This window comes from Sander vitreus, unplaced genomic scaffold, assembly GCF_031162955.1.
Source record: "Sander vitreus isolate 19-12246 unplaced genomic scaffold, sanVit1 ctg363_0, whole genome shotgun sequence".
Lineage (NCBI taxonomy): Eukaryota > Metazoa > Chordata > Actinopteri > Perciformes > Percidae > Sander > Sander vitreus.
In genome coordinates, this window is record NW_027595498.1 from 19,510 (window position 1) to 47,500 (window position 27,991).

At 34.4% G+C, this 27,991-nt stretch overlaps 1 protein-coding gene across 1 annotated transcript in view; it reads left to right on the forward strand.

Annotated features, from left to right (window-relative positions):
• The window catches only part of LOC144513876 (M1-specific T cell receptor alpha chain-like), a 46,330-nt gene extending 19,386 nt beyond the window's left edge, over positions 1-26,944 (forward strand). The window contains exons 2-5 of the mRNA XM_078245080.1: positions 23,898-24,107; positions 24,332-24,376; positions 24,466-24,573; positions 26,596-26,944. Coding sequence (XP_078101206.1) covers positions 23,898-24,107; positions 24,332-24,376; positions 24,466-24,573; positions 26,596-26,597 — 365 coding nt within the window. The 3' untranslated portion in view covers positions 26,598-26,944. The remainder of the gene's footprint in view (positions 1-23,897; positions 24,108-24,331; positions 24,377-24,465; positions 24,574-26,595) is intronic.
• The last annotated feature ends 1,047 nt before the right edge of the window (positions 26,945-27,991 follow it).

Sequence of the window (27,991 nt, forward strand, 5' to 3'; positions counted from 1 at the left end):
TATAGAGCCAGCATATCTCCACATGTAAATGGGTGAATTAAGGGTTTATTTCAACCAAACCAGAGTGGTGATTGTTGGAACAGTGGAAAGATGAACCAAGACGGCTTTTGATAGTTTAATTTAGTTTCTGTCCACTTTTAATGAAGTGTGTTTTAAGATGATAAAAGTACTGATTATTTACATGGAGTCTGGTGGGTTTGGTGATGGTGATTTCGGGGCTGTTTCATGTTAAACTAAAAGGATCTTACTCTTTAACTAAAAGGTCTCTCTCTGTAGGGATCCTTTCCATAATGTTGTCAGACACTTATGGAAAGGACAAGAATAATAATCTGAGTCTGTCAGCGGCAAAAAGAACTTTTAGTGGACACTAACTAATTAATACTGGACCAATGTCAAAGATTGTTGTTCCCATCAGTCACTTAGACACGAACACATGAGATAATAGGGTCTAGGTCATGAAATACAACGAAGTTACCCTTTAACTGCGAGTTGGCAATACAAAGAAAAAAAAATGCCAACATGTCACATTTAATAATTATAGTGCCTAAGTCTAAATATTACCAAGCCAAATACAAATGTACTGTATTTTGTCATCTGTAATGAGTGTTTGTTCATGAAGGAATAAGTCACGTAGTTATTGTTCAGATCACATCTACTGTGTGACTTTTTCTGGGAACAACAAAGTCATTTTTGGTGAAGGAACTAAACTAACTGTAGAGAACAGTGAGTATTAAGATTATCATTTTATCTTTTTTTGTCAAATCTGCTGTTTCCATAAAATAACTCTACATGACTTAGTTTAGTTTACATGCACAAAGTATAAAGTATAAAAAGAAGCAATTACAATGCAGGAGAGGAAAGACGCCTAAAAGGGTCCTACACTTATACTAAAGAGAAAACACTAAAACATCCTCCACAAAAAATAAAACCAAACAAAACAACAGACAAACAAACATGTAAACAACCCACGAAATGTTTAATGTATATATTAAAAATAATAAATAAAGCAAGAAAAAAGACATGTCAAACAAAAAGTTTCACCACAAAGTTTAGTATTATAAATGATAAATTAAATGTAATATGTCAATGTTGAGCTCATCTAACACGTATGAAAATCACCAAACTAGAACGTGTTTACCTGAGACAGTGATTCGCTATAACTCATATATTTTTATTTTAAAAAATGGGCCTTTTAAGGGGGGAATCTAATATTCGAGACATTAAATAATAATGTTTTGATTTTATTATAAAATGTAAGACCTAGAACAAACAAACAGATACTTTAATCTAAGAGACGATGTGATAATATTCATCGGTGTGAAGTTATTGTTGAGAGCAGAAACACTGTGTGACTCAGACTGGAGCCAGACAACTAGTTTTCGGTGAAGGAACACAGTTGTCTGTTGAATCCAGTGAGTATAAATTTACATTTTTAAAGTATCTCTGCAGTTTTTTAGATGTTAAACAGTCTAAAGATTCAAAAACGCTTTTGCACACTTCTTTTTTGGGGCAGGTGTGTAGGAAAAGGTAAAAGTTACCAGTAACACTTGTTGGAAAAAGTCCTGCACACTGTCCATTATGCATACGTTATGGATAGTGTGCAGGACATTTTCAACAAGTAAACAGTCTAAAGAGAAACAGATTTAGGTTAGGTTAGGTTACTTTATTGGTACCTGTAGGTAAACTAGTTTTACAGTCTGTGAGAGATGTGGGACATCCTTAACATAACATGCAACACACAAAACATTAAAACATATATAAACAGGTAATAAAACATGGATGAAAAGGAATAGAAAACAGTACATGACCAAAGTGCTTGTGCGTTTTGTGCAAATAATGTTACCGTTTGTTTAACATAGTAATTGTAAAAACACATTGTTCACTTACAATATTTGATTACATCTTCACACTGTAAACCCGAAAAAGTAAACACTACTTAAAAAGAAATGGAGGCCACAATGTTTTTGAGTTTATAAACTCAACAGACTGAGGTTATTTGAGCTTAAATGTTTGGAGTAACATTAACTTGTACTTTGTTTTTTGATGTTTACTAATCAAGCCAACTCAAATATTATCAGTAAATGCATCTCAAAAATATTAAGTTGAATAGTTTTAAGTATTAAAAAGTCAGTATTTTGCGTTTTAAGTTTAAAATACTTATTCCAAAGCATTCGGGTGCCTGTATAGAGGGCCTAAATGTTAAACATTTAGTCTTTATGAGAAGATTTGTTATTTATATCGAACAATCAACAGTTCGTTATAAAAGAAGAAAAGAAAAACACAAACAGATATTTTCTTAAAGGATGAGCACTTATTCCTTGAGACAAAACTCTATCTACTAACATTTTATTCATATTATATTTATAAAACAGAATCACATAAACAAACACAATCTAACAAGCCACGTAGTGTTTTAGTCTTACATCTTTTCCCCTCTTTCAAAAACATTTCAACAACTTTCGTTATGAGCCTGAAAGTCATTTCTTAAACATATAATGTGTAAAACATTCAGTCCATAGTCATTTTTTGAAGAATAGCTTATGCTTTGTGATCTGTAAGTCCTGTAAGTGCACAGGGAAATGGTTGATGTAGTTATTGTTCAGATCAAACTGTCAGTGTGACTACGTCTGGAAACTGGAAGATCATTTTTGGAAAAGGGATGAAACTAACTGTAGAGAGCAGTGAGTATTCAAAATACAACTCTTTCAAATGAAAAATGGATATTCTATGTACGCCATGCTGGCGTTTGCCCAGAGTTAAAAACCATCACAAAGTTAATGTCTCCAGTAAGTTTGTAATTTATAAACAATGACTCAAAAGAAGAACAAATAATTTAACACTTTAATCCAAATTTCGTGTCTAAAACTTCAATAATTTGCAGATGATGCAATTAAGTTTGTTGCTGCATTAAGACTGTGAAAATGATGCTTTAAATTAGATTTTTGAAGGAAGTATCAAATGTTTTTGTTGTTAAAGTATCACTAATGTACATTATCTGGGATGGCAAGGATATGTTATTGGTTTAAAGACAAATGGATGCAACTCAGTTGATTATTGTTCTGTACAGTCAGTGAAATGTGTGAGGTTTGAGCCTTTTTACTGCACTTGCCTTAAATATTAGCAGTGGCCGATTTTCATAAAAAATCCTAAAGGAAACCGTTTTATAAAATCTGCTGGATTTAGAGACAGAGCAGCTGCTTGTTAGCTGTTGTCTCCGTGTGTTTGTGTCGCTGTGTTCGTCACAGTGTGACTGACTCTTTCGGTAAACTCGTCTTCGGTTCAGGCACAAAACTGACAGTTGGCTCAAGTAAGTTAACAACATTAACTCACAAACGAAACCTAATTCTGAATATCTCATTTTGTAGATGTTGGTGGTGTTGTTGCTGAAATGTTAATTTGAAACTTCACATATACCCAAAACAGACAAACCCTGCAATACCTTATCAGAAAACAAAGATTAGAAGGCTTCTTCTAGTGTGTAACATCTAGGATGTCTGTATGGATATAATAGAGACATTTATAGTGCAGCAAGTTGTGCCAAACTTTTCTTTTAACATTTAGTAATTCACTTGATAACTTCGCCTTCTTAATACTTTGATAAATTGCTCTTTTGGTAAAACAAATGTGTAACTCTGTTTACCTCTAACTTGATTGATATATAAAATACTGTCACCACACTGCTGACATTTTAGCCACATTGATAAGTAATGCCAAGCTACCTTCGAGTTTACGTTCAGCCGCAAATTCTGGTCAGCTGATGCAAACGATCGGAGTAACTCACTGCCGACCTCCGATCAGTTAAAACATGCCCAAATGGGCTCAGAGCCGATACTTTATAAAAAATCGAGGAAGAACAGGGGCAAAAAGGGGACAAAAACTTCGTAGAAAGTGACAAAAACATCATACAAAGCGACAAAAGCGTTGTAGGAAAGTTAGTAATTTACTCAATTACTTTGCCTTCCTCATACTATGATGAATCACTCTTTTAGTACAACAAATGTGTAACCCTTTTGTACCTTTGACTTGATTTATATCACAGTTATTGATTTGTGTAGATTGGCTACATTAGTTGTTATTCAAGCAGGTTTAAGTAGAAGCAGTTCTTGTCAAAGTCAGATCCACTGTGTGACTACTGGATCAGGAAACTATAAACTGCTGTTTGGAGAAGGAATCAAACTGACTGTAGAAACCTGTAAGTATCAATAACTCACATTATTAAAACATAAAATTAAGACAAACGTGTTAGTTGTTAACACCAAGACAGGATTTACTCTCCCAAGTGAAGCGATGTTATGTGCAAATTACAAAACCGATGAGCAAAATGTGTTTACTGCTTTTACATCTTAATCATTCATTTACATTAGTTTGTATTAAGTTGTGTAATTAGTGTTAATTGAAGCAGAAGCAGTTGAGGCAGTTATTGTTAAGCTCATATTAGCTGTGTGACAACATCAGGAAACTTGAAACTCATTTTTGGAGAAGGAACCAAACTAACTGTAGAAACCGGTGAGTATCAATACTTCATTACTATTGATTTTAAATTCTCTTTATTTTGTAGTTTTAGTTCCACAGCAGATGTTTATTTTATGTTATTCATTTTATGTTATTAGAGTGCATACACTTCACAAATATGTTTTAATTCAGGAAACGTTATTCAGTAAATACGTCTTTTCTCGGGCTTAAACTCCATACTGATTTTCCTTTTTAGTTGCCATTACATTTTTATCCTTAAATGTAACTTGTAGAATCCTAGGTGTACCCTGTTATTGTAAACTACGTTCATGCAGACCGAAGACTCTTCAAATGCTTTTTGTTGCACATTTAACCACATTTACACCCAATAACAGCCAATTATGTCTAAAACACAAATATAAAACGACTGTTTGCAGACGATCAGTCACTGTTTAGTTATTGTTCAGAGCAAAAACATTGTGTGACTGGCTCTGGGGCGGCAGCCTGGAAAATACTTTTTGGGAAAGGAGTCAAACTATCTGTCGAGGACAGTGAGTATCATAAAACTTTAATGTTTAATTATTAGTGTATATTAGCTCTTTATTAAGTCACATATGGTGAACGTAAGACTGTTGGAAGACAATACGTTATACTGAATATATCTCACCCTATTAGATATTTGTATTATTCATAGTGAAAGGTAAATATCGTTTCTTGACAGACTGCATAATAATATTGTGCCTTCAAGCAGCTCAACACAAAGTTCCCTAAACATGTTTGTATCAGAAAATGAATTTGACGTTTCTCAAAATTGTGAACATAAATCAAAAGTACTTATCACTTTATTGGAGGAATGGAAGCAACAGAAGTCTTAAGTCAGACTAAAACCTCGACAGGACAGACACATGCAATATATTCACACTGTTTAACAGAAAATACTTTTATTAAATGTGAACGTACTAACTTCAACAACCAGGGCTTTACCTTTTGTAATGGCTTATGTATGACATTTAGAGCGAGTCTGCACTCTAGGAAATAAATCCTTAAAATAACACATAAAATAACATAAAATAACTTTTGACACATAATCAAAAAACGTAAATGAGGTGTAGCTTCAGTTATAAAACAGAACGTTTAAAAAAAAAATTTAAAAATGTCGAAGACAACAACACAAACATCGGAATTTTCTCTTTTGAAAGAAAAAATGTTGTAGAAAAAGACAAACTTTGGAATAAAAGTGGGGATGTGGAAATGTGGAGACGATCCAATGTGGCTGACAGAAGTCAGAGCACAAATGATGCAATTCCAAATGTAATAAACAAAAATACAACTGTGAATCACCTTCTATGGACAGTTTCTGTTAAAATATACTGACATACAAACTATTAATACACAGATATTAATACACAAATGAATACACAGATATGTCTAAGAGTGTGATTGACAATTCAAATAGAAAAGAACACATGCCAAACTTTAAATGGACCTTACATTTATTGACGTTTTAAAAATTACATTTTAACACATCTCATCAGAGGACTTTTCTTATACACACGTTTAAATATTTTAGTACCTTTATGTTTAAATGTTTTATACCCGTTCCAGTTAAGTAGAATTCCCTGAAGATCTTGAGTTCATGTAAATAATAATAAATAATATAAATAACCTACTGAATACATTCAGTCTCTCCTCTCTAGCACTAGTTTGTCTTTAGGTTTCTGTGCTGTGATTTGTTAGAGTGTGACTAGCTCTGGAGGTGCTAAACTCATCTTTGGCTCTGGCACTAAACTGACGGTTGACTCCAGTAAGTACTACTAGTAGTATTTTATACACATCATCTCCTTTTTGTAATTTGGCATTGTAGTCACTCAAATGTCCATCGGACACTCAAATACAAACATTAGAAAAAGTAATTAGATCAATTGCAAAAGACAGAACATACGCCGCATCATACGCCACATAACATGAACATAAAAGTCTTATTTCTACAGTTTTCAAATACATTGAATGGTGATGTTATATAATCTATGAATTAGCTTTGGATAGTTGTTGTGGTGAGTCCACTTGTTTCCTATGTTGCCTTTTGGATGATTGTGACACCTTTGTAAGAAAAAAAGCCCTCGCGAAGATCCTCACATCCCATTCAAAATATACAAGACTTACTACGTCATGAAATAAATTCTCCGTGGTTGACTCTCAACAGAAACATATAAACTTTAACTTTCTCTAATAATAAAAAAAGTAAATATAATAAAATAGAAATTATATTGTTTTAACTATTAACTATAAATTCACTTATTATGGCTCCAACAATAGTAATATCAGAATGCACCTAAAACAAGAATGTTTGCAACAAAGACATGACAGATACAAGGCTCTCACGTTAGGAGAACACTGTAACATTTTATAAATTATTGCAGATAAAAAGCACATTTTTGGGTAGATTTGTTGATGTTTTAGGAGAAAAACTATAAAAAATAGTGTAGCTTCTTAATGATAAGTCTGTGCAGTAATTGTTTAGATGAGACTCACTGTGTGACTGCTGGAGGAGGAAACGTTAAACTCTTTTTTGGAGAAGGAACTAAACTAAATGTAGAAAACAGTGAGTATTAAACATTGAAATGTTGACAAACTGCTTTTTGAATGTTCATGCAAAGGTATTTTTTGGTATTGACACAAGTCAATGTAAAAACATGCATGTCTATATACATGTGACAGCTAAATGTCAAATGGAATCTGATATTATTCATATATCCCATATATTCCTTTACATGTAATTAAACATATTGACAAAGTATTACGTCATCAGCATAGTTCAGTTTTAGATAACTTTAGTTTATTCACAAAAAATACAAATGACCATGTTTTAACTATTAATTATGAATACACTTATTATGGCTCTAACAATAGTAATATCAGAATGCACCTAAAACAAAATTTGTTGCAACAACAAAGACATGACAGATACAAGGCTCTCACATTAGGAGAACACTAACATTTTATAAATTATTGCAGATAAAAAGCACATTTTTGGGTAGATTTGTTGATGTTTTAGGAGAAAAACTATAAAAAATAGTGTAGCTTCTTAATGATAAGTCTGTGCAGTAATTGTTTAGATGAGACTCACTGTGTGACTGCTGGAGGAGGACAGTTTAAACTCCTTTTTGGAGAAGGAACTAAACTAAATGTAGAAAACAGTGAGTATTAAACATTGAAATGTTGACAAATTATGCTTGTTGAATGTTCATGCAAAGGTATTTTTTGGTATTGACACAAGTCAAAGACAAAGACATGTATGTCTATATACATGTGACAGCTAAATGTCAAATGGAATCTGATATTATTCATATATCCCATATATTCCTTTAAATGTAATTAAACATATTGACAAATATAGTATTAAGTCATCAGCATAGTTCAGTTTTAGATACGTTTAGTTTATTCACAAAACAGTTTAAAGTACAGTCATAAGAAATATTGGTGATATGTGAAATGGGGAATTATCTGAAGAATGTATAAAGGAACACAGACAGTAAACATAATATTATAAATATTAACAAATAGTCTAGATTAAAACAGAAACAAAAATAAAAATAAGTGCATTCTACTACTGCAGTATTTCCCCTTTAGGGATTCTTTGCAGTTATAACTTAAAGTGAGAGTGAAAAGGAACATTTAAGCAAAAAATAAAAATAAAATGATAAATAATGACCAGGATTTCTTGCCTTACTGACAGCAGCAGTTTCTGTCACAACAAGAGTCACAGTGTGAATAATCAGGGAGCAAACAAACTTTATTTCAGCAGTGGAACCAGACTGACTGTTGACTCTGGTAAGATTCATATTTTCATGATATAATATTTAGAAATGTGTCGATTGAGAGTCTTAAGTGTTATTGACAAAAACTGACCCAGACACACGCAGCGATAGATAAGATGTATAACATACTGCAGGGGTGCACAAAATATCCTTAATTTATTGTGATTGCATTCTACGCTTTTTTCCACAAAACTTCTGTTGATGCTTTTTTTAATGACATTTCACAAAACACAACTACATTTGATTGTTTTAATACGTAGCCTACAATACAATGAAACAAGACATTAGGCAAGTGGAAATAGTACAATGTCAACAGATTTCAGAGTGGAAATACTAGTTGTCTTTGATTTGTACATTTTGAGATTGAGATTGTAAATGTGTTTGCTTAAAGTAGGGACAGTGCATATTAATGAACATTTATGTAAATATACAAGATTATAGCTGGTGACTAATTTACATCTTTAGTCTCTTTGGCAGGTTGATGTTAAGTTCCGATACACACAATAAATCAATAGGAAAAATAATAGTAAAAGAGTACAACAAACAAACAAACAATTAATGTTGTTGACAACAATCAGTTTTTAGGTATTAGGTAAGTATTTAGTATTAAGGTAAGTTATTATGTTAGTATTAGGTGTTAAGTTACTATTAAGTACTTACGTTCTTAGGTATTAAGTAAGTATTAGGTGTTAGGTTCTTAGGTATTAAGTAAGTATTAGGTGTTAGGTTCTTAGGTATTAAGAGGGCGAGTGTTATTACACATTGCCCTATTGCACAAGTTAATAACATACTGATATAGATTGCACAATTCCCCATTTTATTAGTTGCTTTATTGGATGGATTATCCCTTTAAAGTTATGTAGACTCTCCAAGGTTTTTCAAAAATTCATAGAGTCCGTCTCGGGGATTATGTGTTAAGATTTCTCAGAGTGTGACATACTCTGGAGCGTCTAAACTCATCTTTGGATCTGGCATTAAACTCACAGTTCTCTCCAGTAAGTAAAACTAGATATATTATAAGTTTATGGTGATTTAAGTTAACAAACTAATATCTGGAGTTGTACTGACATCCAGCTCAAACAAACAGGTTTAACTTAATTCTCCACACAATTCTAATTTCTCAGACACAGGAGCGATAAAGTATGGTGATTAGACACAAACAAAAGCATAACGCAGACTGTTAAGCCTCTTTTACTCCTTTATTTCTCACGTCTGACATTTGTACGTCATTTTTCTACAAATTTCTGCAGGAATTAAGAATCAAATTATGTTATTTAGTGTAATGGTTTCATCTCACTTCATAATTTGCAAATAGAAATGTCTATTTGGTTGCAATTAGTCTATCTTGATAAAGAAACAGTCCATGTAGTTATTGTTGAGATCAGATCATCTGTGTGACTGCCGGAGGAGACAGGAGACTCATTTTTGGAAAAGGGACCAAACTAACAGTAGAAAGCAGTGAGTATTACATCGGCCTTACATACCTTACAGTATTACATATCTGTTTTATTTTAAGCATTACTTTATAAAGCTCTATTCACAATTGTATGTGATTATGGAAAATATGTTTAACAGAACCCTGTAACCATACAGTTATGTATAGTCTGTCAGTAAAAATACAAACTAAGTACACTCTACATACAAAGCGACAAAAATATAGAAATAAAACGGGAAAAGTCAATTAAAGTGACCAAAACTGTAAAAAAAGTGACAACAATATTGAGGATTTTAAGCGTATTTATTTATTTATTTTTAAAAAACGACAAAAACATCCGAACACAACAAACATTTACAAGATCACGTACAGAACTTACTGTAGTTCTCAAAGTGTCCTGCTTAAAAAACATAGAAGGCTTTTACAAATAGTATCTGGAAGTGATTCAAGATTCAAGACGTTCCTAAAAAGATAGGGATCTTTGTTTAGGGTTACAAGTTGTTAGCCTAACCCTAACCCTCATTAACTTATATCATAACAAAGATATATTAACCAATTAATATATCTTATATATATATATATATAAATCTCTTTCTCAGAGAACTTCTGCTTTAAACCCTCATATACTGTATGTTATATAATGTACCAGGTTAATGTTTACATTAAGAACTGAGCCCTAATCTGTTAGTTTAAAGGACTTTTTACTTATACCTCCATGTTGAAAAGGCAGATATTAAAAGAGACATTTCTGGGTTTTATTAATCGATATTAGATCACTCAAACAAAGATAATTGTAATTAGAGAATCCATTACTTTAACCCAGCTTTACCAGAGCAACTGACTTCATGAATTACGTTACAAACTAATAGTAATTGAAAGTATATAGCACTTTTGCTTCTGAACTGATGGTTTGTTGCCTGTTTTGGTTTTGATGCCTCAGAAACTCTTCTCACCTCAGAGTTGATCTTATGTTTTATGTCATTGAATTCTTACTGTGTGAATGGTTTCGGCAACAAGATCATCTTTGGTTCTGGCACAAAACTGAACGTTGAATTGAGTAAGTTACTTTATTCTTTTCTAAGCATTGATGTTTGATACATAATGACTCTGATTTAACAGTTTCCAGCTGGTTCTACACCAACGACTTTAGTTTAGACAGAAACAAGGATTGTAAACTCCCGTTCACGCCCGTAAATGTGACATTTCTTGCCTTTCGAGTTCTTTTGTATACACGTTCATGGTACCACTTTGATGGTTTTAGTCATATGTAGCAGTTCTTATTTTCAAATATTTGTTTAGTGAAAAATACATAAACTTACAAAGACATAAAATCAAAACTACACCCACGTATTTAGGCACTATAGTTTGTCCTGGAGACCAGTGGCAGATCAACTCAAATTAGATCTGCTGTATGGCTTGGCAAGGTATCCATATAGGCCGCCAACCGAGAGATGTTATGTATATTCATAGAGCATATGTGATCCTTTCAAGTGGAATATATGAACTGACTTCCACTTTTCTGGCAATGCACAGGGCTAGTATATTATAAGAAACTTCTTTGGAAGTTTCTCAAATGTGCCCTAATGGTTGTAAAGTTCCCTAACAAACAGTCCTCATCCTTAAATTGAAATCCTTTCAAGCTAAAGGAGTATTTTGCCTATCTAAATGTCTTCCTGAGGAAAGTTTCTGTCACTGATCTCGGGGTTTCGCAGCTAGGTTTCTCATTGTGTGACTAACTATGGAAACTCAAAACTCATCTTTTGGTTCTGGGATTTACGCCGTTTCTCACGTGACACTAGGAACCAAACATCTGTCTCTGATAAATCAAGTTTAACCGCAAAGTTATTTTATTAATTTGCGAGAAATGATGGTTGATCGAACGTAATCTCTACACTCAACATTTTCAGCTGTGTGTTATTGTTTCATTTCTAAAAATCGACATTGTTGTTTACGCATTTCTTGACTACTACTACTACTTTTTAGCCAATGAAGTCATTATAAATAAACATAGGCAACTATTTGAACACATTTTAAAAGCCGGGCGAAGCTGAGTAGGGAAAACTAAACTGCTGTTATGACTCACAGAACCAATGATTTTGGTTTTGTAGATTTATTTTTGAGGCTGTGTACCCAACAAACTCCTTAAGTGTTTCACGTACAAAAAAGTATAAAGGCGTACAAATTAGGGCTGCACGTATGAGTTACATATGTGATAATGTTGTTGAATATCTTGATAACAAAATAGCGTACAAATAAACAGATTTCTGCTAGCTTCCAGTAGTCTGCCAAAACACAACAAACTGGTGGTTGAGTTTAAAACAAATGAAAGGGAAATCATTTCTGACTTTCTTTAACTGAACAAATTAAACATTGAATAGTATATAGAAGCAGCACTAAAAGAATGAGTTACATTTTAAATAAATAAATAAATATTATAAATATTTACTTTCAACTAACACAACAAATCTCGTGAGTGTCTTCTGCGATGTGTTTATTGCGCCAGTTGATATCGCGATGATGATAAAGAAACGATATACTGTGCAGCCTTAGAACAAACAGTGTCCAAAGGTCATCTTTAAAAACAGCATTGAACAGCATTAAACAGCGGTCAGCAAAAATAAGACTTTCCCCGTCAACCCCTTGGTTTCTTTGCTAAATAACGTAAGTGACCAAAAAAAGACGATACCTGGCTCTTACCATTAGAGTGGCCTGTGAAAAAGTCTGTCATTGATCTCGGGGTTTACGTAGTTGTGTTTGTCATTGTGTGACTGGAAATTCGAATGCAAAGCTCATCTTTGGTTCTGGCACCAAACTTATAGTTGGATCAGGTACGATGTTTTCTTCATTTGTAAGAAATAATGGTTGATTTAATATAACTCAGCTTTTTATACCTGGTTCTACAGTTTATGAAATGTTCACGAGCAGCTTCATAATACATTTCAGCCCGCCTAGTTGTGCGCCAAACTAAAAAGACGGGAAACTTGTTTTTCAAACTGCAATTATACGCAACATTCAAAGAATAATTTGGCAGATTTGGTGACTTTGAGACTCAGAAATTCCCCCAAAAGCAGAGAGGTTTAATATTCAGGCTGTGAAACAGGTTGTTTTGCTTGATTCACTAAACTCTATGATGACTAAGGAACTTTTTGGCTGACTTTTTTAGGGCTTTATGTCGACCAAACTGTAAGTGAGAAGACTATATGAGACATGCAAAAATACAGTCAAAGAGATTTGACGTTTCTCTTAAATAAAAGCAATAAATTAAACATGTCTGGCCCTTGATGTGATTCTCAATTTCCAGTGTGGCAAAAAAAGACAAAAACGTCAAACAAGCGACAAAAACATCTGAAAAAGTGATAAAAACCTTCTTTAAAGGAGTCAAAAACGCAGACCAAACTTTAAGAAAAGACTATATGAGACATGCAACAATACAGTCAAAGATGTTTGACTTTTTGACTAAATAAAAGCATGTACATGTCTGGCCCTGGACGTGATTCTTAATTTCCAGTGTGGCCCTTAGAGAAGTTTAGTTATATTGACACCGATGTAATATTTAATTTCTAAAATATCTTTTCTGTCCAACAGAAACGTGTTTTACTTATGACTCGTTTTGATATAAGTAGAGTAGCGTCATGAGGAAATGACCTCAGGGTTTATGTATTTGGGTTTTGTATTGTGTGACTGGCTTTTCAACTGACAAACTCCTCTTCGGTTCTGGCACAAAACTAACGGTTGAATCAAGTAAGTTACTTAATTCATTTGTAACAAATGTTGTTGGAACCAACGTTACGCTCGAAATTTAGCATTTATCTCTTAAATGTCCAAAAAACACCAAAGACCTTTAGTTAGACAATAACACAGTTGTTTAAACTCTGTTCACGTCTTTAATAACTTCATATCTGAAATAGACATTCCTGTACAGACATTTCTGATAGATACCAAATATTTTGGTCATATGTTTTGAATCTCAATCCTTAAGCTTTCCTAATAAGAAACTCATCCAAAGGTAGCACAAAGGCTTCAAAAAAGCGTCTTAAACGTCAAGTGAAACGTGTACTCGAGTCAAAAGTGGCAAAAACATTGAAACAAGCGTCCAAAGTAATTAAAGAACCAATTTCTTTTTAAGAAGTTTACTAATTGAGCAGCTTTGTATGAGAGACTTTGAAATAATATGTAATAATGAATGTTTTTACTGTAGATACACAGAACATTTCTGTTTTTAATTACGGGACAATGTTCTGGTAATGAGCTGCCAGAAGTTTCTCTGTTATTTTACGGATGTATTTCTTAGAGGAGCTGTCGGTGTTTCTGTAGTTGTTGCTGTCACTGTGTGACTGGATCTGGAGGTTATAAGATCTTCTTCGGTTCGGGCACTAAACTGACAGTAGATTCCCGTAAGTTTGTTTTATTCATATCTTCACCTGAAGATTAATGGTGTATCTGCTCTCTTATTCTGCAGTTCCTTTAACTTAGTTTGTACAAGAGATCGACTCTCGTTTGTACGCTATGAATAAAAACATGCAAATGTATTCCCTAAACGTCTTGAATGAAGATTTTAATCCATTTTGGAGCCGTAGATTCAAACTGTAGTAATTATTAGGGTTTTGTTTAAGGGAATTATAACTGTGACGAGACAAATCATAATTTTTCTTTATCTCAACAAATCAACAGTTATCAACAGTAGGCTATGATTTAAAACAATAACAGATGAAAACAGGTGTGAACTCCTCTAAAAGACCTTTTTTATCAGCAGCAGTTGTAGACTAAAAACCTGATATTTGGTAAAGGGACCAAACTAAAAACTAGAGAGAAGTGAGTAGAAACATGATAGTGTCCTCACAAGTCTTATGAAGTAAAAATGCAATTGTCTGTGAGTCTGCATTTCTTTTGGTATGAAAGCTGCGCAGTCTTTTAAACATGAGGCCCCAGGTGTTTTTGCCAAGTCTGTTTCCAGTGTGTGAATGCTGGAGTTAAGCTCTTCTTCAGCATTGGAACGACTCTCCTTGTAGAAACAAGTAAGATTATAAAATTATATAAATTATACTAACATTTAACCCTCTGAGGTCGAATGACGTCCCAGCGCGTCCAAATTATGCTTGACAAAACTGCTACTGAAAAAGCGATATTACAACATTTCATTTCAGACATCTACTATTGTAATCATATATCACCCCTACTTTGTGAACCTAAAGACTTTGGTTAACTCATTTCAAGCACTGAAACAATTCGTACAACACATCATAAGTTAAGGTTGGTTTTCAAAAAGAGATTTGAGGGATTTCAAAAAGCCAACATCAACATTTCAGCTTTAGCATCATATTATCTTTTTACACAGTGCTCTAGAAAAAATGTGGGCATCACTTTGATATTCATATCAAAATGTTCAGAAACACGGGGGTCAGTTATATGCAAATACCTTAAAAAGGTACATTTAAGAAGATATGTGAAAGTGCTCTTAGACCTCAGAGGGTTAAAAGAACAGCAAGTAAACACATGCAACGTGCTGTAAAGTTTTCTTGTTAAAATTGGACTGCTAAGATTCAAACCGACAAAAAGGAATAACCCAACAACTAAAATATCCTTTTAATAAAACTCAGGTGGCGACATAATAATGATGACAACAATCATCATGTAATATATATTTTAGATACGAAATTCAACGCATCCTCATGAACGGGTTCGTACGATGTAGTCCCACTCTCTACTTTTGCTAGAGCATCAATATTTATTGACGAACTAAGGTTTTGGCCGCTCTGAACCTGAGCTCTGATGTTCTGAAAGAATTACGACAAATTGCCACAGACAGAAAACATCCTGTGTTTTTATATTTCATAGACTTCATAGTCAGAGGTAATCTCTAAAAGCCCTTCTTTATCAGCGGTAAATGTAGGTTTTTATAAGTTGTAGACTTTAAAACCAGCCAAGTCGAGGTTTAGATGTTGTTCATCCTGTTGTAGTTGTGTGAATCTCGCTGGAGCAAAACTTCTCTTTGGCAGCGGAACGACTCTGTTCGTGCAAACCAGTAAGAAAAATACCTTCTTTAAGATTATCAGAAAAGTAAACTTCTCTTTAGTAATGTAAATATTTTATCTCATGAACCATATGGCTGCTCAGTTATGGATCATAATGGTCATAATCACGATTATTTTGGTCAATATTGAAATCAGGATTATTTAATGTGATTCCACATTGACTTTTAGAAAGATGTTGCATTTATTGAAGTAAAACAAACAATGAAACAGTTAAACTTAACAGTAAAAACACCTTCAACTGGGGCATTTCCCTTCATACTTTACCTTCAGAACACGAGACAAAATAAGTTGTCTTGCAGAACGTAACGTGCTAAATAATCGTTTTGCTCCATTACTTAGGAGACAAAATTGTAATCGCGATTACAATATTAATTAATTGCACAACCCTAATGAACAGAATGAGTCATTGTTTCCCTGTGAAGAGGACACCTGTGACAACTCAAAGTTTGGACATTTTTTAGCTGTGCAGGTTTTTCTTTAAACTTTATCTTTCGTGAGACTTTTAGGTGCAGCGCCCGAGCTGTTTGGGGACACCACCTTAACTGCATGTAGTAACTAAAAGACTTTCCTCAGATCTAATGATTGTAGTTGTAGGTTTTCTCTTCTATCTGCTCTAGCTTTCCCAAAGACAGATATGGTAATAATGTTTCCAGGTTGCAAAGAAACTCACTAAAAAGCACATTGTCTAACTTAATCAATTCAGTAGCTGCCTGACTAGACGTTTATCAGGCAAATGTCTGTTTCTTTTACTGTTCTTTTCTGTTTCAGTTCTAATAATAAGGGCCCGAAATTATGTGAAATTGCATTTTCTTGAGGGAGAACCCCTAAACCGCCCGCCAAATAAGTGCACCAAAGTCTTCCACAAAGCTCGGGAAAACACTGCTGTAAACAAAAAGAATCTAACATCTTCTGATTGAAAATGACTACATGTAATTAGAACAACACATAAGAGAGAATGCACTTCTCATATCTGATTATTGATAACTCGTAGGAAGAAAAAGAAAACACAAAGCTCGAGCTCGAGTTTTTGTCTCGTAGCTGAGAACTGTGTGACTGACTCTGGAATCAGAAAACTCTTCTTTGGAAGAGGAACCAAATTACTTATCGAACCCAGTGAGTCAAATCTCATTTATTTATCTTAAACTTTTAGCAAAGATTGTTTCAAACAGTTTTCTCTTCACTGCAATGTCATACCACAATCAACAAAATCTCAATAATCTTGTGGATTGTTTTTACTAAAACTCTCAAATTTAAATGTTTTAAAACCGTGATATTAATTAATTTAGTCACTAATCTTAAAAATAGTATCTGTACAGTATCTGGCATGCAATTCAGAGAGGTTAAACCATTTAAATGTACCGTTTATGAGCTCAGTTTTCCTGCTGTTGTTCCTTGTTTCCCACAAAACTTATTTTAGTTGTGTATCGTCATAATTTGCAGGACATCAGAATGATCCGGGACAAACTGCTTTTTAAAGAATATATATATAATCATCAGCATACAACTTCTCCAAAGTTTTCATCAGATACTTCTGAAGCAAAACGACAAATGTACAAAAAGAAAATATAGAAATAAACATGTAGTTGTGAAGTATAAGAGTTTGTAAAGGAGGTTCTGAGTTATTGATCAGCCTTCCTGAACTGTGTGACTGCGAGCAGTTACCAAAAACTCCAGTTTGGATCAGGAATAAAACTCTTCGTCCATGGCAGTGAGTAAAATCAGTTTTTGTTCACGTACATTACATTACATGTCATTTAGCTTACGCTTTTATCCAAAGCGACTTACAAAATGCTATATATATCAGAGGTTGCATGCCTCTGGAGCAACTATGGATTAAGCATCTTGCTCAGGGACACATTGGTTGATGTATCTCAGTGGGAATTGAACCCAGATCTCCCACACCAAAGGCATATGTCATATCCACTGTGCCATTACCACCCAATATGATGGTTTCAATACATCAAATGCTATCTATATGCTTTCACTGTGCCACTTTGTTCTAAGTCACCCCAGATGGGACATGAACCCACAGTCCCTGGTTTAGGAGGCCAGTGCGTTATCCATTAGGCCTCTAGGGCCACACTTAAAATGTTTTAAGAAAGTATCGTTGGATTCATTGCATTTCATGAAGCTAGTCTAGCTACAAATATGATTTACATTGGGGACTCCAACGTGTTTATCAGCACTTATTATATGTACCCATTAACAAATATAAGATCGTCCATAACGGGCAAAACCAAAAATGTCTGAAGATAAACAAATAAAGTAGTTATAAAAACAGACATATAGAAACAGAAACATACTTTTAAATCTTGTTATGACAACAAGATGTTATATCATGGGATAAATAATGTTATTATTTAATATTTTGTGGGAAAATACAATACAAGTATGTTGATTTACTTTGGGAGTACTTATGTAACGTAAAAAAAGTGTAGTTGTGAAGTTTCTGAAACCAAAGTCTTTATGAGATGCGACTTCAGACAAACCCCAAATGTAGAACAAGATATTATATGTAAAAAACATGATGATGTGAAGTATAAGAGTTTGTAAAGGAGGTTCTGAGTTATTGATCAGCCTTCCTGAACTGTGTGACTGCGAGCGGTTACGAAAAACTCCAGTTTGGATCAGGAATAAAACTCTTCGTCCATGGCAGTGAGTAAAATCAGTTTTTGTTCATTTTGTTCTTTAAATCTTATGAGAACAATATAATAATTGTGGATAGTCAGTAACTGCTCAGAGAGGTCAGGCACAGTAATTACGTGGCACCTCATCTAAAGAGCTATTATTATTCCCATGCTACAGTTATTTGCATGACAGGATTGGATTAGCGCTTTATTTAAGCAGATCTTCATCAAAGTAGAGGAAGGATTGCAGTGTTTGTCTTTCATCTTACATATTTATGTGTTTGTGTTGTGCTAAACGCACTCATCCGCTACCAAATAATGCAGCCATGCCTCATGTTTTCTGGCAAACTTGACCACTTCACCTTAGGTAACATAGACCTACTAAAAAAGAAGGGCAAAGAGACAAACCGAACAACATCTATTATATATTATATGCATAGAACAAGAAGTTGTATCGTTGGAGGAACCTTTTATGACATTTTTTGTTTATTGTCTTGTAGAAAAATACGATAAAAATGATTTCCAACGGGTTCATCAGCACTTATTATATGTGAACATTAACAAATACACACCTTTCACTTTCAGACATAACCAACAAATATACAATTCCTCCAACAGAACTGATTCAACACGTATTCATTACACTATCATGTAAAGATGTGAGGAAAAATTGTGTAAATGATAGGAATCATGGTTTTTTGTATTCATTTTTTCGTGGAAATTATGCATTTAGCCACTTAATGAGTTCATGGAACGGGAATTTTATGCATCTGTTTGTAACGCTGAAACAAATCCTACCCCTATTTCATATAAAAACAACAATGGGCAACATTTAAGGCTTGCATTGGTCTGATGATGGTCGAAACGAAGAGTTTTAGCACTAAATGTAAAGTATTTTATTCACTTTTTACCTTAATGTAACTGCAACTTTTAAAGGCAGTTGTAAATGTTTCAGATGAAGGGATTTTGTTCCTCAGTGTATTTGCGCTGAAGTGTGACACTGTGTGAATTACGCAGCAGACAAACTCATTTTTGGATCTGGCACAAAGCTGACAGTTCACACCAGTAAGTCTCTTTATACACTAAATTTAAACTTATATCTGAAACTAATCACTGTAGTGAGACTACTACAAGTAGTACAAGTGCAAGTTATAAAATGTTCAATGCATAGGGGAGACTGGGGTTGGTTGTCACACATTTTACTCATGTAAGAATAGCTTAAAATAAAACAGCTTTTAATATTCCTACATTAAATGAAAGCTTAATGTATTGCCTTGAAATTGGTGTCCTTTTTATTTTCACAACTTATTATACCAAGAAGTAATTAACCATCAAAGACACTCATTGTGACAACCAAACCCCATGGCAGGGTAATACAAATTACAAAATATCGCCTCACATTAATGTTTTGCGTATGTTCCACAAAGTGACCGGTGCAAAATGAGCAGGATGACAGGACAACTGTTTAATATCAAATAAATGGTCGCAGTGGCCTCTAGTGTAGCTGTAATAAGCAGTGAGACCACCAACCCTGTTCTCCTATACTGATATTTGTTCTTAGATTCAACTTAAGGAAGTTTCTCAACACTAATATTCGTGTTTTACAATGTTAAATGATCATAATTGTCAAATTGATGACTCCAGTTGCCATTAATGCTGTAGCCATTTGATTTACAATCAAATAAGCCAGCTTTAAAAAGGTTTAAACATTAAGCATTTAGAGTCGCAGAGGTTTTTGAGCCAAGTTAATGCACAGTGTGAATGACGCTGCACGCAAGCTCATCTTCGGGGAAGGAACTAAACTCTTCGTACAATCCAGTAAGAATGAAACAAAAACATTATTGTATTATTTTAGTTACTACTACAGATTCTCAAAGAAACATTCTTTCAATAGTAATTGTCTAAAGCAAGATATAAAGGGTTGTACAGAGCGACATAAAAGAAGTCAAACTGCAGGACAAGAGAAAATCTTCACAAAAAAGGGCAGCAACAATGTAAAACCCTTTATTACAGTTATTACAAAATCCACACAGAAATCAAGTGAAAGACATTTAAAAAGAAGAGTTTCTAAAGACGAGTTAAGACTGAAAGATCATTTTCTTCATTGGAAAATAAGCAGTTTGCTTTCAGAGTTTAGTGTCTTCATCTTAAATGTTTCATTAATAATTACAGTTTTTACATATTTCACATTCTGATTAAAAATCACTTTGAATGTTGTTCTCACAAATAAATGAAAATAAAATGCTAATATAGTTTTCATATTTGAATACCAATAGTAAATAAACTTTACGTTCAGATTTATTTTATTATTTTATTTACAAATGATCAGCTTTGACTTTAAGCATCTGAGTTGAGCTGAAAACTAATGAGTCTCCAGCTAAGCTGTTGCTCAGTCACTAAATACTATTTCTGTAGAAATCCTTCATGTAGAAAATATGTAACAAGTGTAAATGAGTAGTTGTGTGAAGAGGTCTCGATGTGTAATGTGATGTAGCGTGTGGTTGTGTGAATGACGGGACTCGAAGGCTGATTTTCGGAAAAGGAACTGAGCTGAAAATACAAAAACCGTAAGATTTTATGTTTTTAACAGAAGATAACTGAGTCACTTAGTGATAACTTGCTAATTAACAATTTCCAACACAACTTTATTAATATGAAAGATATTCAACAACAAAAGCTGCTCTGCACGTTTTATTGTTAAAGTATCAGCAGTGAATGTTGATGCAGGGATTAACATTGACATGTTCAGTTTATCGAGAGAAATTACAGTTTTGTTTATTGATAAGTTCCCAACGATCATGGGAAATAGGATATGGGATGACATTTCAAAATCAAGTCAAAGATGTATGTCGTAATAGGCTAAATAACAAAATCCTGTATTTTCCCAAAAAAATATTGGGTCGTAAAGTGTTCTATGTTGTGTCACACTAAAGTAAAATGTAACTCCAATTAATGTTCATGAGTGAATTATCATTTAAATACATACAAATACAATACAAATGTACTTTAGCGTCTGTTTGAATCAGCCGGCTGCAGAAATGTTTACAGCTTGGTCTGTTTTCTGCCCAGAAATTTGGGAGGTTTTGTGTGTGTGTTTGGCTTGGAAACGTAATCTTTATCTGGCAACACTGCTTGTAGTTCTAATCCTACATTTCTCTTTAACACTTACGTCGCTACGTGTCCTACAACCGTCCGCTACGTGTCAGCGTTTAGTATCGATTACAAGCTACGCTGAAACGGAGAAAACGAACGGCACAAAACAAACAAGAGAAGCTGAAATTAAAGTAACATTAGTTAGGAAAAAAACAAACAAACGTGGCTAGTGGAAAGTCTGATTGGCTGGTAACCTTAAGAATCTAGTACCCGTGTTGAAGTTAATTCAAAGCCCTGATCATTTATGAGAACTGTATACATCTGGATATTAAATGATCACATTCATGACTGCGATATGAACGATTCAGACAGTAAAGTAAGAACTGGACAGTATTGTAGTTGTTGTTAAAGCTCTCTGTGATGTGGGACTCAGACCGGAGTCCAAAAGATCTTGTTTGGATCAGGGATTCATCTTTCAATTGAAACAAGTGAGTCCGCTCTCTGTTCATTAAACAGCTTATTAGTCACTTTAAGGTTGCTTTAAACGGTTCAATTGTCGGCTTTTGGAAAGATGCTAAACATTAAAATACACAAAATATTAAAAAAAAAACATATATATATATATGAATCTTGATATAAATCAGAATAGGTATGATATGTAGATATGTTAAATGTATTAGGAAACGTGACAACATGTGTCATATAATGAAGGTTCTCTGGTGGTTTTTGAATGATGCTAGTTTGCTGTGTGAATAGTAACAACTACAAACTAACGTTTGGATCTGGAATCACAGTTATTGTATCGTCACGTAAGTGCATTTATATATATATATATATATATATATACAGTATTTGTATCAGGTTGTTCATTCAGAATCATGGTTATTAATAATTATCATTACGATTTCTTTGTGTACACGTTCCTGTAGTAAGTAAACATTTTCAAACTTGTACTTTTAATGTTTTAAGTTTAGAAGGAAATCAGAATAATAGTGGAATATTAGCGTGCATGTAAACGTAGATATGGACGACAACAAAAAGAATCGCTGTAACGTAAATCTCAGTCACTGATATTCTGTTCACGATATAATATTATATCTATATATTACATACTAACACACAACACACAGGAAGCCAAAAATGTAAAATAGTAATAAAAGACACGGGCGTACATTTCATCTAACAGTTGGGGGGGGGGACGGGACAATAAACATAAACATTCTCAAGAGCTATTTTTTAAAAGGGGACACAAATAATACTACTATACTATACTATACTACTAATACTTAAGTTAAAATTAAACTATTATTAAAATAAATTGTAATCTTCCATCTTCCAATCCAAATGAAAAAGTGCTGCGAAGGTTTTTGTAACGGGATTAGTTCCTGTGTGAATAACAACAACTTCAAAATCTTCTTTGGATCTGGAATCACAGTGTTTGTATTGTCAAGTAAGTGTGTTCACACATCTATGCATTATTTAAAACTTAAACAGACAACATGAAACACAACGCAGCAGGGATCGAAATAAGTTAAAAACATAATTCGAGAACGTACTGTTGTTGCAGAATCACCTAACTGTTATTAATATCGTTCTTACAAATGTCAACACAACGTTATTCAGTGCTGTGTGTGCAATACTTGGTCATGTTAGTTAGTAGTGTTAAAACATTAATTTCCAAAATGACCACAACACTGATGTTACCCTTTTAACCGCTGATTTGTACTGGAATTATTCATTTCATTACTTCCGTGCTTTACTTCTATGACAAGACATATATCTGACTATGTAGATTCATTCAAACACAATTTAACAACAGTTTACATATTATTATGAGTGAAAAGGTAGAAGTCTTTTTTAAATGTCAGTTTTCGCTGCCGGACAAATCTCTGTGTGAACGACAACATCAGGATTACATTTGGATCTGGATCTGGTATCTGATACACACTAAAAGTCCTGATTATTTACATGGAGTCTGGTGGAAATATGCTGGCTCTATACACACTAAAAGTCCTGATTATTTACATGGAGTCTGGTGGAGATATGCTGGCTCTATACACGCTAAAAGTACTGATTATTTACATGGAGTCTGGTGGGTTTGGTGATGGTGATTTCGGGGCTGTTTCATGTTAAACTAAAAGGATCTTACTCTTTAACTAAAAGGTCTATCTCTGTAGGGATCCTTTCATAATGTTGTCAGACACTTAGAATAATATCTGAGTCTGTCAGTGGCACAGAGATCGCAGCTTTTTTAGAGTGTGTTTCAATCACAGTGTGTCTGTGAGTGACGATTGCTCTTGTTTCTTCATCTGTTCAATCATAATCACACACATCGAACAAAGCGAGCCGAAAACCTCTCCTGAACTGGATACTCAGCTACGTTAGTAATGTTTGAGCATTATTCCTGTGTGTTTATGAGTTATCCTTTTGTGTTTTTCAGATCAGGATCTCCAGCCGTCCTACTACAAACTGTCAGCGAAAAATACCACGGCATGCCTGGCCACTGGGTTCAGCAGAAACAACAAAGCAGAGTCTGAATTTGGGGATATTTTCAATAACAAGACACCGGCTGTCCGGATATCAGACGACTCACTTTACAACCAGGTGACCTTGTTATCTGATGACGTGGATGAAGAAAGATGTGATGAAGGTAAGTGTGAACTGTCTGATTATTTTATCATAAAAGTACAGAATCAGGCTAGATTGCAACTGGTTATGGAAAATAACCCAAATGGAAAAGAGTAAATCCAAAACTGTATTGGAAAATACTGACACTGGTTTGGCTATCAGTGCACTTTACGCATTTGACTGCTGAAGACTGATAATTTTCACTGTCATAACTAATAATCACTTGTTTTGTCTGATATCTTTCAGCGGAAAATGTATCTGTCATACCATGTGTGGACATTCTGAAACCAGGTTTGTATTTAATCTGACTGAACAGCTTTAAAACTATTTAAAAAAAAACCTGTTCAGTTTTAATCTTTGTGATGATGTTGTGTCTGCAGATCCGCACGTGAACTTCGTGTCTCTGATCGTCCTTGGCCTCAGGCTGCTCTTCCTCAAGACCATCGCCTTCAACGTCCTGTTGACTCTGCGGCTGTGGATCAGTCAGTGTGAGTACAAAACTCCATCAAGTGTTTCTGATCAACACAGTCTCACTCCCGGTGCGCCATGAAGCGACGCTTGGTCAGGTGCCTTTGGCGTTTCTTAGTGACGCAAAGAGTCTCCTTTACCGTCTCAGTCATACGCAACGACGCTTTCAACTAATTCACGCTTGGTCGGGACTCTAAGCGACACTTTTTGACGCTCTGGGTCGGGACGTATGTTTAACTGACATGCAGCACAAGAACGGGACAGTTAGGTTTAAGAAAAGATGGTGGGGAGGGTGACAACATGTAAGTTTTAATGACGCATTTTAATGACTACTCCCTACTCTTGTCTCTCTACATACTACTCTCTACCGTTGTCTCTCTACATACTACTCTCTACTGTTGTCTCTCTACATACTACTCTCTACTGTTGTCTCTCTACATACTACTCTCTACCGTTGTCTCTCTACATACTACTCTCTACTGTTGTCTCTCTACATACTACTCTCTACCGTTGTTTCTCTACATACTACTCTCTACTGTTGTCTCTCTACATACTACTCTCTACTCTTGTCTCTCTACATATTACTCTCTACTGCTGTCTCTCTACTGCTGTCTCTCTACTGTTGTTTCTCTACATACTACTCTCTACTGTTGTCTCTCTTCATACTACTCTCTACTGTTGTCTCTCTTCATACTACTCTCTACTGTTGTCTCTCTTCATACTACTCCCTACCGTTGTCTCTCTACATACTACTCTCTACCGCTGTCTCTCTACATACTACTCTCTACTGCTGTCTCTCTACATACTACTCTCTACTGTTGTCTCTCTTCATACTACTCCCTACTCTTGTCTCTCTACATACTACACTCTACTCTAACTTATGACCAATAGTTTTACACGTATTTTTGAAAGTAAATGTCAATTGAGATTAATTGAGATTATATCTAATTGTGAAATGATGAATGATTTTGACTAATATTAGAGGAACCTATGTTGGTGGAGAATCACAGATGTGTGGATGTCAAAGTTTAGTCAGGTTTTTAAACGGGGTAGTGGTGGCCTAGAGGTTAGAGAAGAGACCTTGTGACCGGTTCAATCCCCAGACCAACAGGATAAAATCTGGGTGGGGAAAGTGTCCCTCCCTCATTAATACCACTGAGGTGCCCTTGAGCAAGGCCCTTAACCTGACTGTGGTTGTACTGGGCATCTTCCATGTGTGAATGTGATCAGGGCGCCTCTTAGTGAACCTCCCCTGAATAAATAAAGGGTAAATAAAAACAATAAATGATTTCAACTTTTTCAAATGCTATACAATTGAATACCCAACATTCAATGGAAGTAGTAATCGAGTACTTGCAACTTTACTTACTTTTCTGAGTGATTAGATTAAATAGAAACCTATATTTCTGATATAGAAGTTTTGAGAACGGATCAAATTTGACCCGAGGAAAACATGAAGGTTAACTCAAAGCTTTAAACATCTTTGCAGTCAGATTTTCTTCAACTTACTGGCATTAACGTGACGTTTGGTGTCGCTTCCAAAGATTATCTTGTTCACAGTCACACAGTCTGAAGCCGCAGTGCACAAACTTCACTGACTTTATATTTTAGATCTGTCAGTTGCTTTAGTGGTTTGGTGTGTTTTGGAGATGGGAAGAAGCGCTGATTTACGCTTTGGTCTGTTAATAAGCTAGCGGAGAGCTAAACGACCGCCGTTTTATCCGTTTGGAACTACTTTGAAGTCATTTTTAAGGGGTTAATTACGTGCTATCGATGGGTGAATAGACTTGCATACTTTGCGATATAATACCAGCATTTAAGTTGGTATCGGAGGCTTCTCTGATACTGGTATCGGCATCGGAACAACCTTAATGTCACGTACAATTTGCAGGTCAGATAACTGTTCAAGTTTAGTCGAGTCAAACTTCAGAGATGTAAACTGAAGACATCTGTCGTCCGTAGATCTCCGTCTGTGTCTCTGGATGTCTTGACGCTGTTTCAGGTCCCATTAATTAAAAACGGTTTCATGTTTTATTTTGTAGAAACTCTGCAGACCTTCAGCAGAAAAAGAAGACGGATTCACACAACGACTTCCTGATCAAGTGAACGAAACGTCGCTCAGCTTCATTTCTGCTTTCATCACTGTCTCATCGTCTCGTTTCATGTATAATAACTTGTGTAAGTCACATCAGCTGTTGATCTGTTTACGACAGCGTCCTGTAAAACATGTCCTCTTTATTCTGTTTGAGAAGTTTATCATCCTGTCTGTGAATGTTGCTTTCTGTCCTGCTGATGTAAATATAACAGACTGATTGTTCTGCTTTTTTATAAAACTCTGTAATATTTCCTGTGTGACGCTGTTAAAATAAAGACAGTTGAGAAAACAACAGACTGAATGACTGCTGTGTTTTTGATTAATACTTTTTAACCAGTCTTGTATAAAGAACTTGAAAACAATACTTGAGTCAAAGTACAAGTATCTTAACAGAAAATTACCCGTTTTTAAAGTTTTTCATGTCAGAAATATGGGTATGCGTTCAACTAATTTGCCCAAAAATAACATATATGCATGCATGTACGTTATATGGATACAACGTTCTTCACAAGTTCAATTAATTATCACTTCCATTGAAGTTTGGGGCAGCAAACGTCGAAAAAAACAACAGAAAACAAAGAAAAAAGAAACCCCACAAAACGGCAAAACAATGATAATCGGAAAAAACTCAGAAATAAAAGAAAAACATCAAATAAAAAATGTCAAAAGTGACAAACGTCAGAAAGAAAACGTCAGGAAAATAATAGCAAAGGTGTTTGAAGCTCCAAAGATACTAAATCATAAAAAAAATGCAGAGTCAATGTTTATGTTGATCACAGTTCTGCAGATTAATTCTTGTTACGTTTATGTTAATGTCAGATTTCCTTCTTTTTTTGGAGTAAGTGAAGGTTATTGTTTGCTTCCCTGTGTGAGTTTATGTAACGGTGTTTCGTGTGACCTGTGACCTGTGATCCACTCAACATCTTCTGATCTTAACTATTAGTCAAAATAATTCATAATTTCTGCTTTTTCAACTCATGAATTAGGTTTATTGACCGTGTATTAAAAAAAAGCGTAGAAAAAAGTGACAAAACATTTTAAAAAAAAAAAAAAAAAAAAAAAAGGCCAACATGTTGATGGCTGACTGGAAGACAACACAAGAGTTAACAGACTGAACGACTGCTGTGTTTTTGATTCATACTTCCTGTTTTTACCAGTCTTGTATGAAGTACCTGAAAGCAATACTTGCGTAAGAGTACAAGTATCGTATCGTACCAGAAAATGACTTTGGTAAAAGTTAAAGTCACCTTTTATTTTTTATTTATTTATTATTTATAGTGTCAAATCCTAACAGGAGTTATCTCAGGACACTGTACAGATAGAGTAGGTCTAGACCACACTCT